Source organism: Monodon monoceros, unplaced genomic scaffold (assembly GCF_005190385.1).
Source record: "Monodon monoceros isolate NGI ecotype Baffin Bay Population unplaced genomic scaffold, NGI_Narwhal_1 Super_Scaffold_11, whole genome shotgun sequence".
In the NCBI taxonomy this organism is placed as follows: Eukaryota; Metazoa; Chordata; class Mammalia; order Artiodactyla; family Monodontidae; genus Monodon; species Monodon monoceros.
In genome coordinates, this window is record NW_021703767.1 from 83,573,556 (window position 1) to 83,592,321 (window position 18,766).

Consider the following 18,766-nt stretch of genomic DNA (forward strand, 5'->3'; position numbering starts at 1 on the left):
TGGATTCTGTTTGCTAGTATTTTGTTCAGGATTTTTACATCTATGTTCATCAATGATATTGGTCTATAATTTTCTTTTTTGTGACGTCTTTTTCTGGTTTTGGTATCAGGGTGATAGTGGCTTTGTAGACTGAATTTGGGAGTGTTTCTCCCTCTGCAATTTTTTGGGAGAGTTTGAGAAGGATGGGTGTTAGCTCTTCTCTAAATGTTTGATAGAATTTGCCTGTGAAGCCATCTGGTCCTGGACTTTTGTTTGTGGGAAGACTTTTTTTTTTTTTTTTTTTTTGTGGTACGCGGGCCTCTCACTGCTGTGGCCTCTCCCATTGCGGAGCACAGGCTCCGGAGGCACAGGCTCAGTGGCCATGGTTCACGGCCCAGCCGCTCCGCGGCATGTGGGATCTTCCCAGACCAGGGCACAAACCCATGTCCCCTGCATCGGCAGGCAGACTCTCAACCACTGCGCCACCAGGGAAGCCCTGTGGGAAGACTTTTAATTAGAGTTTCAATTTCATTACTTGTGATAGATCTGTTTATATTTTCTAATTCTTCCTGGTTCAGTCTTGAAAAATTGTACCTTTCCAAGAATTTGTCCACTTCTTCATGGTTGTCCATTATATTGGCATATAGTTGTTTGCAATAGTCTCTTATAATCCTTTGTATTTCTGCAGTGTCAGTTATGATTTTTCTTTTTTCATTTCTAATTTTATTGATTTGCATTCTCTCCCATTTTTTCTTGATGAGTCTGGCTAAGGGTTTATCAATTTTGTTTATCTTCTCAAAGAACCAGCTTTTAGTTTTATTGATCTTTGTTATTGTTTTCTTCATTTCTATTTCATTTATTTCTGCCCTGATCTTTATGATTTCTATCTTTTTACTGACTTTGGGTTTTCTTTGTTCTTCTTTCTCTAACTGTTTTAAGTGTTGGGTTAGATTGTTTATTTGAGATTTTTCTTGTTTCTTGAGGTGAGATTGTATTGCTATAAACTTCCCTCTTAGAACTGCTTTTGCTGCATCCCATAGGTTTTGGGTCATTGTCTTTTTGTTGTCATTTGTTTCTATGTATTTTTTATGTCTTCTTTGATTTCTTCAGTGAGCTCTTGGTTATTTAGTAGTGCACTGTTTAGCCTCCATGAATTTTTTTTTTTACAGTTTTTTTCCTGTAATTTCTTTCCAATCTCATAGCGTTGTGGTCAGAAAAGATATTTGATATGATTTCAGTTTTCTTACATTTTCCGAGGCTTGATTTGTGACCCAAGATGTGATCTATCCTGGAGAATGTTCCATGTGCGCTTGAGAAGAAAGTGTATTCTGCCACTTTTGGGTGGAATGTTCTATAAGTAGCAATTAGATCTATCTGGTCTATCGTGTCATTTAAAGCTTGTGTTTCCTTATTTATTTTCTGTTTGGATGATCTATCCATTGGAATAAGTGGGGTGTTAAAGTCCCCTACTATTATTGTGTTACTGTTGATTTCTCCTTTCATGGTTGTTAGCATTTGCCTTATGTATTGAGGTGCTCCTATGTTGAATGCATAGACATTTATAATTCTTATGTCTTCTTCTTGGATTGATCTTTTGATCATTATGTAGTGTCCCTGCTTACCTCTTGTAACAGTCTTTATTTTAAAGTCTATTTTATCTGATACGAGTATTGCTACTGCAGCTTTCTTTTGATTTCCATTTGCATGGAACATCTTTTTCCATCCCTTCACTTTCAGTCTGTATGTGTCCCTAGGTCTCAAGTGGGTCTCTTGTAGACAGCATACATATGGATCTTGTTTTTGTACCCATTCAGCCAGTCTGGGTCTTTTGGTTGGGGCATTTAATCCATTTACATTCAAGGTTATTATTGATATGTATGTTCCTATTACCATTTTCTTAATTGTTTTGGGTTTGTTTTTGTGGGTGTTTTTCTTCTCTTGTGTTTCCTGCCTAGAGAAGTTTCTTTAGCATTTGTTGTAAAGCTGGTTTGGTAGTGCTGAATTCTCTTAGCTTTTGTTTGTCTGAAAAGCTTTTGACTTTTCCATCAAATCTGAATGAGATCCTTGCTGGGTAGAGTAATCTTGGTTGTAGGTTTTTCTCTTTCATCACTTTAACTATAGTCTGCCACTCCCTTCTGACCTGCAGAGTTTCTGCTGAAAGATCAGCTGATAACCTTATGGGGATTCCTTTGTATGTTATTTTTTGTTTTTCCCTTGCTGCTTTTAATATTTTTTCTTTGAATTTAATTTTTGTTAGTTTGATTAATATGTGTCTTGGTGTGTTTTTCCTAGGGTTTATCCTGTATGGGACTCTCTGCGCTTCCTGGACTTGGGTGACTTTCCTTTCCCATGTTAGGGAAGTTTTGGACTATAACATCTTCAAATATTTTCTCAGACCCTTTCTTTTTCTCTTCTTCTTCTGGGACTCCTATAATTCAAATGTTTCTGCTTTTAGTGTTGTCCCAGAGGCCTATGAGATTGTCTTCAATTCTTTTCATTCTTTTTTTCTTTATTCTGCTCCTTGGCAGTTATTTCCACCATTTTGTCTTCCAGCTCACTTATTCATTCTTCTGCCTCAGTTATTCTGTTATTGATTCCTTCTAGTGTAGTTTTCATTTCAATTATTGTATTGTTCATCTCTGTTTGTTCTTTAGTTCTTCTAGGTCTTTGTTAAACATTTCTTGTATTTTCTCAATCTGTGCCTCCATTTTATTTCCGAGATTCTGGATCACCTTTACTATCCTTACTCTGAATTCTTTTTCAGGTAGATTGCCTATTTCCTCTTCATTTATTTGGTCTTGTAGGTTTTTACCTTGCTCCTTCAGCTGTGACATATTTTTTGGCCATGTCATTTTTTTTTTTTTTTAATGAGTGTGATTGTGTTCCTGTCTTACTGGTTGTTTGTCCTGAGGCTTCCAACACTGGGTTTTGTAGGCATTTGGGTAGAGCTGGATCTTGGTGCTGAGATGAGGAACTCCGTGAGACCTCACTCTGATGAATATTCCCTGGGATCTGAGGTTCTCTGTTAGTCCAGTGGTTCGGACTTGGAGCTCTCACTGCAGGAGCTTCGGCCTCACCCCAGGCTCGTGAACCACGATCCCGCAAGCCGCCTGGGGCAGCAAAAAAAAAAAAAAAAAAGAGGGAGAGAGAAGAGAGAATAACAAAGTAAAAAATAAAATTAGATTAGGAAAGTAACAGATATGTTAGGAAGAATATAAAAATAAAAATATAGATGAATCAACAACTGGAAGGTACATCAGTACCACAATAGTAAAAAAGAGGAGGAGGGTAAAGAAAAAAAACCAAAGCGGGTGGGGGGGAGGCCTTGGCTGTGGAGGGCGGGGCCTAAGCAAGGGTGAGGTTTGGGTGGTGAGCAGGGCCTATGCTTAGGACCCACAGGGCTGGAAAAGGCGCTAGGGGCTGTGGAGGGTGGGGCTTTAGCTCAAGGAACAGAAGGGGCCCAGGCGTGCCCCCCACCCCTGGTCTCAGAGGACAGGGGACCTCACCTGGGAGTCCAGCAGGCTTCCTGGGCTCGAGTGGGCGGGGCAAACGCCTTCCTTTCCTCTCCTGCTCCTCAGGTCTGGGAGGGCCCCTCCCGCCTGCCTCTCCTGATCTCTGGGGACTCCCTCCTATGCCCTCAAGGACCCACGTGCCTGGAGGGGGCCTTGGAGGGCAAGGGACTGGCCTGGGAGCTCAGCAGGCTCCCCGAGCCTGAGTGGGGGTGGCAATCACCCTCTGCTCTTTTCCTACTCCTCCCGGAGGGCCCCTCCCAACCTGCATCTCCTGATCTCCCCTGCCCCAGGGGCGTGGATCCTGTCTGGTCTCCACTTCTCTATCCCCTCAGTCCCCCTACGTCCTACCAGTTCACTTTGGGGTTCCTCCCGTTTCCTTGGGCATCAGAGTCCCCCGCCAGAGGCCGGCAGGTACCCTAGTTGTGGGGGGACTCTAACTCCACGTCTTCTCACACCTCCATCTTGACTCTGCCTCCAAGGATGTGCTTTAGAGAAGCTTTATGACTCTGTGTGAACTGGAAGTGTGGGCCTCCATCACCTGGGTGTGGCCTCCAACAGCAAAGCCAGGGCTGGGGCAATGTTGTTTAGTTGTAATGAATGAATTTAGATCATGGTGTTTTGTTCTGGGGACAGCAAATTAAGCTTAGAGACTGATATTGTCTTTACCAATAGTTGGATTAACACAAGTTCACTACAAGAATTATAATTTCACAAGCCAACAGCGTACATGATAACGTCTCTTAATAAGGCAATAAAGAAATAACACTACAAAGATATGATAGATTAATTACACTATTGTTGCAGGCGAGGGGAGATGACAAAGTCCCATTTCGCCTGAGGTGTACCTTTTCTCTGAGGTTGGTTCTTGGGAGAGTGGGCTTAACCAATCAGGAACTGAGGTCCAGCTGCTAGCAAACCGAAAGTGAAAAGTTCCCTGTTGCTATAGCAGGTTGCTAGGGAACGAGGGCGCAGGTATAAGCTGCTAGAAGATCCTGGTGGGGCGCTGCAGGCTTTCTGCCACCACCAGCAAGAGTCTCCTTTACAACTGCAGGAGCCAATGTCCCAAGGTCTTGATGAAATAAAATTATTTTAAGGCAGGACAAGAAAAAAAATTCAAACATAAAATTCTCTCCCTGCCCCTTTCTGCCACTAGCCCCTCCCTTTAGTGTGCATTGTGCATCTGCACCATACATTAACCAGATCTCCTTAGAAGACAAAAGAATGCCTGCTGGACCAAAAAGAGCAATTTTCTCCCAGTGCCAGCAAGATAACTCCTTAGGAGAAAATATTCCTTTCCTTTTCCTGTAAGGGGTCACGATCACCCACTAATCACCTTGTATGTGCAGATCTAGACTATGTAAACTATCAATATATTTTGTCTGATATATAACTCTTTTTTTCTAAAAGTATTTAACTGTGTTTGACTTCTAACAGGGGGAACAGTCAGTCCTTAGAGCTTTCTGAAAGAGTGTCTCCCAGGTTATAATTCTCAAGTTGGTTCAAATAAAACTCTATTTTTTTTTTTTTTTTTTTTTTTTTTTGTGGTACGCGGGCCTCTCACTGTTGTGGCCTCTCCCGTTGTGGAGCACAGGCTCTGGACGCACAGGCTCAGCGGCCATGGCTCACGGGACCAGCCGCTCCGCGGCATGTGGGATCTTCCTGGACCAGGGCACGAACCCGTGTCCCCTGCATCGGCAGGCGGACTCTCAACCACTGTGCCACCAGGGAAGCCCAAAACTCAATTTTTTTTGATTGACTCAACTAATTTTTTGTCAACAGTCTTCAGACAGCTAGATCAGCAAAGGTTAGCTTTGCCCAAACCGAAACTCTCGGATTGTCCCTACACATTCTGGGTATTTATAGTCTAAATGTCCCCTCATCCTAGTTGCTTCTTCATGTGTTTTTACTGATAACCCCCCAGCTTATCCTCTCAGCAGCTGAGCTCTGAGTGCTTATTAACCCCACAGATGAGATGATGACATCCTGACACAGCTTATTTCATTCTTATGTGGAAACAACTTTACATCTAAAAACAACTCCTTTTTGTTTATCTTTGTCATAAACAAGTGGATTAAAACAACTTAAGTCATAAAAAAGTGGATTTGAAATCATATCAAACCAATATACAATACATGGAGATGCTTTTGCTTTTGGTTGGGAAAGGCCATGAGTGACTACATTTAATTTGGAGGAGTTGAGGTGTTCTTTTGTTATGAAAGAGAAACTGGGCACTCTAAAAGAGGAGTTTACCTTTCCTAGATCTTCCCTCATCACAACAACCCTATCAGTGGGGTTTAGATATGGTTTATGTAAACAGTGGCTAAACAATTGAAGTTGCTGTGCATGGGAGGGTTTGGTTTTAAAACTTCCTAACTACACTGAACTGAGGAGAGTGACCAACAGTTCTGATTTGCCCAGGACTGTTGAGTTAGCACTGAAAGTCCTGCATTCCTGGAAGCTGGTACACAAAAAATCCCAGTTTTAGGCAATGAATGCTGAAGGTTGGGGAAAAAGTATAAGTCCGTGTGGCAGATGCCCAAATAGCTGAAAGTGACACTATTTTTTAGTATCGAGTGGATACAGCATAGATTATGTCTTCCAGAGTTGCTGTTGTTTTTTTTTGTTGTTGTTCCTTGCTGCTGATGTTGGCAATCATGATTTGCAGTCACAGTAATTGATTATCTATTTGTGCATTACTCTAAGTGATGCACCTGAAGTGTACAACCTAAATGTATTTGGAGTGTCAGTGTTAGCAGTTGTCTCTGACTTGGCCTGTAGATTGACAATTGTGCTTTGTGTTGAGATAGTGCTAGTTTAATTTCGACACTATGAATGTGTGACAGTATTTGCTAGGAGTTCCGATAATGATCATGAGAACGATGACCATAACAAAGCTGCCATGATGTAGACATCACCTTAAAGGAAGGCTAAATGATTGTGTTATTTTAATGACAGATGGAAGGACTATTACAATTGGATTAGGAAATTTAAAAACCCAAACAGTACATTCTGCACAATAGATAGAAAAGAATTGGGGATTGGGCATTACTATGGTGTGAATGTTTGTGTCTCCCTAAAATTCATATGTTAAAATCCTAAAGCCCCATGTGATGGTATTAGTAGCTGGGGCCTTTTGGTTAGGTCCCAAGGATGGAGCCCTCATGAATGGGATTAGTGCCCTTATAGAAGAGGCCCAAGAGAGCTCTATTTTCCCATCTGCTATGTGAGGATACAATTAGAAGTCTTCGACCAGGAATAGGGTCCTCACTTGACTGTGCTGGCACCCTGATTTCAGACTTCCAGCCTCCAGAACTGTGAGCAATAAATTTCTGTTGTTTATAAGCCACCCAGTCTGTGGTATTTTGTTACATCACTGTCAACAGATTACAGCAGGCATGGTGAAGAATCGGATATGAAATCCTGTATGGAGACTGAAAAAACCCAACATCTGATGACTTGGAAGTGCCTAGAAGTGAAGTATTCTGTGAGTAGAGGAGAAAAATAGTTTCCCTTACAAAAGCCCAGGAATAGAGCTACATATAGTCAATTATATTGATCTGATCTTTGACAAAGGAGCAAAGGCAATGCAATGGAGAAAAGATAGTCTTTTCAACAAATGGTGCTGGAACAATTGGACATCACATGGAAAGAAATGAATCTAGACCTTATACCTATCAGAAAAATTAACTCAAAATGGATTACAGACCTAAATATAAAACACAAAACTATAAAACTCCTGGAAAATAACATAGGAGAAAATCTTGATGACTTTGGGTTTGGTGATAACTTTTTGGATGCAACACCAAAGGCAGGAAAGCTATTGACTTTGGACTTTATCCCAGGCAAAAAAGGAAAGCTATTGAATAATTTATATTTTTATGAGGTCACTCTGGGGGCTGAGTGGTAAATGGATTGGATAAAGCAAGACCAAGGGCAGGGAGGCAAATTTGGAGACCACTGCCAAAGTCTAGATAAGAGAAGGAGGTACAAAGTAATGAGCTAAGCATTACTGGAGAAATATGGTAAGTTTAGTTTTGAACATATTGTAGTGCCAGAGTCATCAGACTGAAAACATCCAGGGAGTGGTTGGTCTAATGCTTGGAGGAGCACACAGGAAGCCTAAGAAGAGTGACAAGAGCATAGCAGAGGGCCACATACATAGGAGGGAGAAAAGTGAGAGTGGGGCCCTGGTGGCAGAAGTGTTGTGGAGGAAGCTATTGAGTTCAAGAAAGTAATCAAAGATGTCTTTAGATGGAGATAATGGTTGACTTTGATTCTGAATAAAATCCACATTATTAAGCAGGGCTGTGCAGGCCTTTTGGTAAATTCTGTAGTTATTTATACCCTTTCCTAATACAACACGTTATGTTTGTTGGGTTTTGTCTAATCTTTATGTAGTTCTCTCCACCTGCCTTCCAGTCTTTGTAGGGAACAGATGTTAAGGTAGATGCCATCCCCTACATCTCATTCTTTAGGATCTCCTTTCAAAAATTTACTTACTGAAGACAGTGGTGACTTTTAATTCATTTGATACTTCCAAGGATTCTGGCATTTGTCTTATTTGCCACATCAGCAGTTTTATGATAAGTTGTGTAAACAAAGGATGTTACACCCTGAAAGGAATTCAGGATGAAGCATTTTGTTTTTTGAATATATGGGCCCCTAAGTAGTTAAGATGCATATGTAAGGAAGAATTTCAATGACCCCAGATTCTTGCATCTTCCCATATATAGATAAGCACAAAAATAATCATCTTGAGATATTTGGGTTTTTTCTGTATATGTGATTAGCAGTAATCTTTTACCAATATATATGCTTGACTACGTGTATTTCCCAGCCAAAAAAATCATATATATACTGGCTCCCCCAATCCCTACCTCTTCAGAGCAGTTCCTCAGAGCTATCTGAAAAGCTCTGGGCTACAGCCCAGGCTATAGTCCTCAGTAAGGTCCCTGAATAAAACTGAAACTCACTGCTCTTACACTGTACAGTATTTTCCAGTCGACAGTGGCAAGCATCAGTTCTAGGACTGAGAAAGGACAAGGGTGCTGCTTTTCCCTAGAAATTCATTACCATATTTTTTTTCCTATCTGATACCAATCAAAGCAACTGGTGGAATAGTCACTGTCTGTCAGCATTGTTCTTTTGACAAATTATAAACTGTGGTCAAGAAAAAAGATTGCTTAATAAGTAATTTGTGAGAAGGAGAAAACAAGGATCATACTCATTCCTTCTGTAATGGAATCTACTATAGCAACTCCATGTTATTGTTATGGAAAAAGAAATTTACTGCTTATTAACAAAAAATTTGCTGTTGAGTAGCTACATGGCATATACAAGGAAATGTTTGCCATACCAGAAGAGGGAGGAATCTTACATTCTAATGCTTCTTTTTTCTCAAAGAAGCAGATAATGCTTAGTAGACAGTACTGATGAAATCTGCAGTTGATCAGTCTTTGTGCTACTGCCATGTAGCAGCTAACTTGGAACTATTAAAACTTTTTATGAAAAGCCACGTTCATTGTGTCCGCTGTAATTTTACAACTAGAGTAAAATATTTACTACAGTGCTGTTTTAACCTTTTCCTTTGCAAATATGGAGTTATGGCAAGAAGTACAGATCTTTAAGGAATAAGGACCAAACAACTTTAAAGAAAAACTACTTCATTTTAATTTATTGAAAATTCAATATACAATACAGCAATTTTTCTGAGATTTAACTGTAGGACATGATTGTTGCTGGTGCTTAGCAAAAGACTCTAGTTTACACTTACCACTAATAAAATGCCTTACTGAATAAAAATGATACCAAACAAAATAAATTCAAATATTTTCTTAAAAAATCATTTTAAAGTTAGTTCCATTCAGTCTAATGACTAACACAATAACAGCAGATATACTAGTTTAATATAATTGGCTGTTTTTATACAGCACGTATCTTTCAGTCAACAAGTATATTATTAAATGATAGTGAACACGCAATATAACCATGTGTAGAGAACTAGGAGATAAAATTCTAAGATTTACAACCCCATCTTTTTCTTAAATTGAAGTATAGTTGATTTACAATGTTGAGTTAATTTCTGCTCTACAGCAAAGTGATTCAGTTATACATAAATATGTATTCTTTTTCATAGTCTTTTCCAATATGTTTTATCACAGGATGTTGAATATAGTTCCCTGTGCTATACAGTAGGACCTCGTTGTTTATCCATCCTGTATATAATAGTTTGCATCTGCTAACCCCAACCTCCCAATCCATCTCTCCTCTCCCCACCCCCACTGCCTTGGCAAACACAGGTCTGTTCTCTATGTCTGTGAGTCTGTTTCTGTTTCGTAGGTAGGTTCATTTGTGTCATATTTTAGATTCCACATATAAGTGATATCATATGGTATTTTTCTTTCTCTTTCTGACTTCTTCACTTAGTATGATAATCTCCAGTTCCATCCATGTTGCTGCAAATGGCATTATTTCATTCTTTTTTATGGCTGAGTAGTATTCCATTGTATTATATGCACCACATCTTCTTTATCCATTCATCTCTAGGTGGACATTTAGGTGGTTTCCATGTCTTGGCTATTGTGAATAGTGCTGCTATGACCATAGGGGTGCATGTATCTTTTTGAATTATAGTTTTGTCTGGATATATGCCCAGGGGTGGGATTGCTGGATCATATGGTAATTCTATTTTTAGTTTCTTGAGGAACCTCCATACTGTTCTCCATAGTGGCTGCACCAATTTACATTTCCACCAACAGTGTAAGAGGGTTCCCTCTTCTCCACACCCTCTCCAGCATTTGCTATTTGTAGACTTTTTAATGATGGCTATTCTGACTGGTGTGAGGCAGTATCTCACTGTAGTTTTGATTTGCATATCTCTGATAATTAGCCATGTTGAGACTTTTTTCATTTGCCTGTTGGCCATCTGTATGTCTTCTTTGGAGAAATGTATATTTAGGTCTTCTGCCCATTTTTCGATTGGGTACAAGCCCATCTTTTATAGCTACCCCAACAGTCTAATTCTAAAGAGGATAAAGCCAATGACTTTCCTCACATGAGCTCATGGCTGAAGTTGCTTTGCTATCAAAATCTATATTTTTGATCTGTTATGAGCATTGAGACAAAACTTCAAATATTTCCCCCAAAAGAAGCATGATGCACCTTGTGATTGCCTATTCACCAACAGCAAGCACTACACTCAAAACCATTTCATCCCAGGAATTAAATTAGGTCATCCACATTCATTGGCATTTCCTCCAGTGTAGTATGGTAGAAAGGCTCAGTGTCACAAAGAATCTTCTTTTCTTCAATGTTTAAGGCCACAGCCTTCCTCCCAAATTGACTCCCACTGCCAATTCTGAACAAAAGAAAAATTATTAATCAGAATATCACTTATCAAGTACTACATAAAGTACTAATGATATGAGCTACGTGTTAACCATCAGTGGCTGTTTATTTGCCAAGATTATACTTAGAGGACTTCTAATTGGAGTACTAGATCCTAGTCATAATATCTAGAGAAAAAGAAAAGATATCTTTTGTGGTTAGCTCAAAAAGATTCTTCTGGTTGCAAGATCAGATTCTATCAGGTGGCTTGAGTGTTATTACTTACAGAGCAGATGACAGTATTGTGTTTGGGGTAGTGAAATTAAAGCCCCTACCGAAGTGGGCCAAGAGCAGGTGTCAGCCTGGGACAAACATAAATACCAGGGACGAAACAAAAGGAACAGCTGTGTAATCCATTTTGACACAATTTTGGAACTCTAAACTGAAAATATAAACTCTGGAATGTTAACTATTGTTTAGGACTATGCTGTCCAATGCAATAGCCACTAGCTACATGTGGCTATTTAAACTAAAATGAAAATTTAGCTCCTCAGTTGCATTAATCATATTTCAGTAGCCGCACATGGCCTGTCACTACTGTGTTGGGCAGTGCAGATATAAAACATTTCCCTCACTACAGAAAGTTCTATTGGACAGATTTGATCCAGGACTTAAAACATTTTCCAGTGTGGGGGAAACCTCTAAAAATTTATTATGGTAACCCATATTTATCATTGCTTTCTGCTCAGGTCACCTCATACACTGTAGCAGATGCCTGATATATGTTTACCACCATAGCTTTCTACTAAAACAGATGATAGAACCAATCAAAACTGTCTTGGCTGGAGCAGCTTAAAATACCAAATAACCAGTACAAGAGGAAAACAAATATGAAAATACTGACTTGCTCTTTAACCAAACAACATGCTATTTCACTTATGAATCTATGTCCTAAATCAGGCCAGTGCCATGTCTGAGCATCACCTCATTATCTATTCTTACCAACTACTATATTTTTTGACAAGTTATTTTTATATTAGTAGCAAGACATAATTCAGTTTATTTAGTGATAAAGCTACTGTAACTAAGCCAGGGTCAATATAAATTGCCACCAGAAAATGCTGAGAAAAATCTTAATTACAGAGGAATCACCAAGAAAGCACAAGACATGAGCAACATGACAAAAAAAAAAAGACTCGTGTAAGTTAAGACAACCAGATCTAACAGCATTAGTGATTTTCCCTTTGAATATCTACTCTGTAGGGTCCAAAATCTGGGCTACATTTCACATTGTTTTCCCACTGTGTTCTGTTTAACCACAAATATTTCCAAGTACAATTTAAATACGACTTACGTGTTACTACATTTCCTGATTCAAGGTTGTCTGGCTGACAAAATCATACTTGAAAAGCAACACATGAATTTATTTTTCCAGAATAAAAGCAAGTAATTCAATGAAGATGACAAATACTCAACTGAAAATATAGTTTTCATAAGTAGTGGGCAAGTCATAGTTTATAACCATAGACATTAGTTGTACATAAAAATCATGAGCCTGAGATATGATAATATCTATTCAAATTCTGATTCAAAAAGCAACTTCTATACAATCTTTCAGGGCACAAAATAGTAACGAACTGCATATATATCACACAGCTCACTGGAGTATGGTCTTTATTCCCCCACGTAGCTTGAGCTGACAAAGATGATGAAAAGTCTTCCCCTTGAAACCATCTTTTAGTAGGTAAATACTGTAATTAAATTAAATGCCAGTAAGTCAGTAGTAATCAAAATGCGGTTGGTACCTTATCTGAATTCCCTCTTGGTAATGCCTCTTTCTTTCTGTCACCACCTGCAAAATATTAATAAGCCTTAACTCTCAGGAGTCATTTGTTGAGTCAGGGTTTAAATTGGTACATGTGTATGAGACCATGCATCCCTGGCCGCTACAGCACTATGGCTAACAGGGCTTGAAAGGAAACAGTCTTATTTTGAGCAGGGGGCAAAGACAATGCGGCACTTCACAGCTACATTGTAACTAGATCCTGCTTCAGTTTTTAAGGAAATAATTAGAAATTAACAGTGTCTTAAGTAGCAATACTAGGCAAGAACAGCTCTTGCCACATCAGAACTGAAATTCCTGGCATGCGTTTTCTCAGAGCCAGTCTACCCTTTGTCTGTGTTCTGAAAAAGAACAGCCTGTTTACTGGCCGGTCTCTCATATGTCACAAAGAGCATACAATTCCTTCCCTACAGTATTTCAGAGAGGAAAATGTTAATTCAGATCAGAGTCAGAATAAAAAGCCATTTGACTTCTCTATCCCTACCATTGGAAGGAACCAGTTAGAGAAATTCATTCTATTAATTCTGCCTAAATTCTGTACCAAATCTTAGAACAAAATACCCTGGAGTTACCTGCAGTTTTTCTACTATCCGGTATGGTTGTTTTTTTTCCTTGTGTTTACTCTGTCAGCTTTATTACAAGCACTAAGACACTACAGATACTAGTTACTGCAATTTTAGCATAGAGATTAAATAAGAAAGTTAAAAAAATAATCCTGGCTATAATTTTTATGTATACCAATTAGAAAAACATTACCCTCTTTCAAAATTATTATAAGATATTCACCTTTTCAGAGGTCAGCTCTTCTTTCTTCACTAGAATTTGAAATGGATTTCTCAGGAACTTTTTGAGGTCTTCAGCATATCAATTGGCATTAAGGCAGAAAGCAACACAACCTTAAAAAAGAGACAATGACTATGTTGACATATCAATTATAACAGTTTTCATAATAATACTTAGAGAAATAATGTTTGAGACCAAGCGTCCCTGTCTTACTACAGAACTGAGCTAGACAGAGATTGTAGGACACAATTGCTTTCGGCAGAGGAAAGGACAATATAGCACTTTACAGCCATACTGTAACAATGAACCCAACCTGCCAGCTGCAGAAAAATCATGTGCACACCTGAGTCCTTGTATTTGATTTCTGGTAAATCTCGTGGATTTGACCTTTAATCCTTTGGCTCAACATTTTTACTGGCTTCATCCAAAATAAGCATCTTGATCCATTTTGGAAAGCGAAAAAAAAAGTCTTACTTAAGAGTGGGTTGTGCATAGAGACTTCCTTCCAGAGACTACAGTACAGAAGGAGAGGGGGGAAGAATAAGTTTATGTGAAGAAACCTGACAAACTACCTCAGCCAGGTGATCAAGGTCAACATCAACAGTAATAACCTTCGATAGAATGAGATGAAAATGTTACTTTACCTCTGTGGTCTTCCTCCCCAACACCCATAACCACAGTCTAATCTTGAGAAAAACATCAGACAAATTCCAACACAAGTGCATCCTACTAAATATCTGACCAGTGCTTCTCAAAATGGTGAAGGTCGGGCTTCCCTGGTGGCACAGTGGTTAAGAATCCACCTGCTAATGCAGGGACATGGGTTCGAGCCCTGGTCCGGGAAGATCCCACATACCGCAGAGCAACTAAGCCCGTGCGTCACAACTACCGAGTCTGCACTCTAAAGCCCGCGAGCCACAACTACGGAGCCCGTGTGCCACAACTACTGAAGCCCACATGCCTAGAGCCCATGTTCCACAACAAGAGAAGCCGCCACAATGAGTCCATACACCGCAACAAAGAGTAGCCCCTGCTCACCACAACTAGAGGAAGCCCACACGTAGCAATGAAGACCCAATGCAGCCAAAAATAAATAAATTTTTTAAAAATGGTGAAGGTCATCAAAAAAAAGGGAATATTTGAATAACTGTTACAGCCAAGAAGAGCTTAAGGAGACATGACAATTAAATGTCATGTGGTATCCTGATTGGGATCCTGGAATAGAAAAAGAACATTAGGCGAAAACTAAGGAAACCTGAATAAATTCTGGACTTTAGTTCATAATAATGTGTCAGTGTTGGTTCATTAATTTTAACAAATGTGCCATACTAATGTAAGCTGTTAATACTATAGGAAGCTGGGAACTCTCTTCTCAATCTTCCTATAAATCTAAAACTGTTCTAAAAAAATAAAGCCTATTAAAGAAAAGTATTAGATATTCATGCATGGCAACTGGCTTAAATGATTAGGATAATTATTTTCCCTCCCATAACCCAAATATCACTGGTTAAAATATGCCCTAGGAAAAATATGGCAATACTTACAATGATATATTCTATTTAACATATCAGATGGTCTCCCTGGAGTACCAGGACATTGTGTGCTCCCTCCTCCACCAGCCTGAAGTTTTTACATGTTATTCTGAACACTGGTTCCACACAATGCAGGCATGACAAGTTGCTCCAACGTAGTAGTATCCAAGTGCCAGAACTACCTTTTGGATCTAAAAGCCAAAAGCTTAAATTATTATGTTACACAAATAAAGGCTCCATCAAATGACTTTCAAAGCACATGGCTAAATGCTAAACTGTTCATACTTAGTTTAAAATTCTGGTCTGCGAACAGCTTTTATGCAGCACAATGCAGAATCACTTCCAAGCTAACAATGCAGACAAATCAAACTGCTTCAAGATAAAATCCCTTTAAGCATCTCATTTAAAAAAATTTTTTATTGGGGTATAGTTGATTTACAATGTTGTGTTAGTTTTAGGTGTACAGCAAAGTGGATCTGTTATACATATACATATATGCACTCTTTTTTAGATTCTTTTCCCATATAGGCCATTACAGAGTACTGAGTAGAGTTCCCTGTGCTATATATAAGCATCTCATTTTTAATTAAATTTTTGTGCCTTTTCAAACTTGGGATCCTTAGTTTCCTAGAGCTACCAGCTAGATAATTAAAGAACCAAACAATTAAAGAACAAACAGTTCCTACATTTTTCTTTTACACGTAAGACATGTAAGTAGTGAAATAAGCTCTACATTTACAGCTCCAAGGCAAATTGTTCTGATATGTATTCCTTGATTATCATTCACTTTAAAAATAAATATCTTTCCAATAGGAAACTTATATAGCCCTGATCTTAATAAAGCCTAAAACTTTGCTAAGAAAAGCTTTATTTCATAGCTAACATAGCAGTAAGCTTTGAAAACAGACAGCAGGCAACAGATGTATCACAAATGACAAAGATTCCCAACTAATTACAGATACTGCATTTTTCATGTTGCAAAATTGCATTTAAACTTAACAACAATAACACAAAGTGCATGTATCCTGAAAGAAAGAAAGCTTTAGTTTCTCAGTCTACTGAGTACAGCCCTGCAAACCATAAATGCAAGCCTAGTTCTAGTTTAATTTGAAACAAAACCAAAAACTCTATGCATGCATGGACAATAGTTTTTAAAAAGGTTCTTTACACTAAGTCATAAGCTGTTCTTCACTTTTGTAAAACCTGAAGCATCTGGGAATTTATGTCCCCCTGGGGGAAGCCCTACATCAGTGACTGAAGGTGGATATACCAGCTTGCTGGCTCCCTAGTGAGGACAAGGGGGATATTCACCAAAGAAACTGGCCTATATGCTCAGTGACTGACACCATCCTCTACTGTTGTGTTTCAGTATCAAGTAGAGCTCTCTATTGTGGATGCATCATGAATACTAAAAAACACTTCATCATCTCATCTTATTAAAGTCATGAAAGACTAAAAATGAGGACGTGTTCCAGAATGAGGCAGATCAAAGAGACATGACAACTAAATTCAACATGTGATCCTGGATTAGACTATAGACCACTAAAAAACCAGCTTTTCTTTTCTTTTCTTTTTTTGTCCCGCCCCTAAACCAGTTTTTCTTTTGGTAAAATGTACATTAGTTGGACAACTGGCTAAATCTTAATAAGTCTGCTGATTAGACAATAATATTGCATCAAAATTAATTTCTTGATTTTGGTAACTGTACTAGGATGTAAGAGAATGCTATTTTATGCATATTTTTTAATGCATGTCAACCTGTCTCCTCATTTGGCACAGCACTTTTCCTTTTTCGCTACAATTTCTTCCTTCATTGAGAGAGGTATCAGTTTCCAAACACTGGGATGAATGTTTATAATGGAGCCTCTACACCGTTTGTTTTTGGTGTGTTATCACAAGTCTGTTAATCAATGTTCCAAAGTTCTATGGGAAATGTGGGTTCAACACTGTACCTTCAAATCACTGAAGGATTTGCAAATGATATTTTATCATTTTCTAGTGTAGTATATAACCTGGCTTTAAGCTCTCTTATTTCACACTTCCAGTAAGTTTTAACACCATATTTTCTATCAAGTTGATACGTAGTTGTTATCATCTACTATTTTAAGACCACCATGTCTACTCGTCACTGTGTAGATCATTATGAGGGCTAAGATTTATGTAATATAAAAATAGGAGTACTGTGTCAATGGAGAACTGAAACTAAACTGTCACCCAGTTGAAACCAGACTATCAAACCAAACTGTCAACTAGTTATTTTATCTTTTATGGCAAAATTGCCTTATGACCACTTGGTTATGCAGCAAAAATGTCTACAGCAAAGATGCTTATGGCAAAAATACCAGACACATACCACAGATGTTTGAACCTTGTGAATATACTGAAAACTACTAAATAGTAAAATTTGGGGTAACTTCTATGATATATGAGTTATATCTCAATTAAAACCATTTTTTTGTTTTGTTTTTGTTTTGTTTTTTGTTGTTTTTTTAGAGAAATAGGAATGCCACTTAGTAGGTTAAAGCATTTGACCAGATGATGGTGTTTCTGACCTAAGTGTGTGGTGGTATTGGGCAGAATGAATTAATTAGATTAAAAAACATGTAGGCAATAGAATAGCACTTGGTGATTACTCAGATGTGGGTGGAACAAAATGAGGGGAGGGAGAGGGAGAGATGTTCAAGGACTCCCAAATTTCTGACATTAACTTTGTGGGCAATGATGTTATAATCTACTGAACTATGACAGTCTGCAGGGAAAAGCAGGATTAGCACAGGATTGCGAGTTAAATTTCAAATATATTGAGTTTGGGGTATCTGTGGCACACCAAGTGGAGATGTTGAGTAGGCAGTTGAACAACATGTATGATGTTCAGAAGAAATCTGAGTTAGAGACAGAATATGGGGGTTTTCAACAAAGCTATAGGAGTAGATGAGATCCAGAAGATCCCACTTCCAACATAAAGTGTTGAGGAGTTCCAACATCTAAGGGCCTGGTAATCTAACAAGAGACTGAGAAAGAGAGGAGAGAGTAAAAGGAAAACTAGACTTACTTAAAAGAGAAGAGCCAAGAGAAGAATTTATTCTAAAAGGAGGGTGTGACCTAAGAATGGTTGGCAACCTTTTTCTGAAAAGGGCCAGATAGATTAAAAATATATTTGGCTCACAGGCCATATAAAAACATGCTGAAGCTGGATTTGGTTCACATGCTGTTGTTTGCCCAAACACTGGATTAGGGTGTTAAATGTTGCTAAGAGGTCAAGAATCCATTGGATTTAGGGACAAGAAAATTATTGGTAACCTTAGCAGGAATAGTTTCAGGAGAGGGGTGAGGACAGAAGAACAACAGGTTGAGAAGAGAATGGGAAGTAAAGAAATAGAAACCTCAGGGTAGACAGTTCTTAAAAAACTGATTAAAAATGGGAAAAGAAAGAGAGTGTTAGGTGGGAGGAAAAACAGGGACTTACTCCCTGAAGAAGAGACTACGGAATATTTAAATACTGGTGGGAAGGATTTTGTAAAGAGGGAGTGGTTAACCATCCAGGTGATAGAAGTGATAACTGATGGTAGAGATCCCTGAGATGGTGAGAGGGGAAGGATTCAGAGCACAGGCAAAGGGACTAGACTTCGATGGAAGTTGGATGGCTGCAGATGAAGGTGGGTGGGCAGCTTTGCTGGCAGGAGGCTCAGAAGCTTGGGTATTCTATTTTCTCAGTAACATTGAGACCATTTGCTGAAAATGGCTTATTAGGGATGTCACAGGCTTGAAAAAAGTGAAGAGGATTTGAAACA

General features: G+C 38.7%; 1 protein-coding gene and 2 non-coding genes across 3 annotated transcripts; all 3 read right to left on the minus strand.

The window, feature by feature from the left end:
• Positions 1-10,334: 10,334 nt before the first annotated feature.
• Positions 10,335-14,115, minus strand: LOC114890311 (eukaryotic initiation factor 4A-like). The gene is made up of 4 exons (XM_029213733.1): positions 14,088-14,115; positions 13,447-13,514; positions 12,623-12,669; positions 10,335-10,848 (listed from the first exon to the last, which is right to left on the minus strand). Exons 1-4 carry the CDS (start codon positions 14,113-14,115, stop codon positions 10,713-10,715), a joined length of 279 nt encoding a protein of 92 aa, XP_029069566.1. The 3' UTR covers positions 10,335-10,712.
• On the minus strand, positions 12,737-12,868 carry LOC114891346. Its single transcript, XR_003792460.1, has one exon. It is a non-coding gene; the product is annotated as a small nucleolar RNA SNORA63 (small nucleolar RNA).
• Positions 13,191-13,362, minus strand: LOC114891375. The gene has a single exon (XR_003792485.1). It is a non-coding gene; the product is annotated as a small nucleolar RNA SNORA81 (small nucleolar RNA).
• Positions 14,116-18,766: the final 4,651 nt, after the last annotated feature.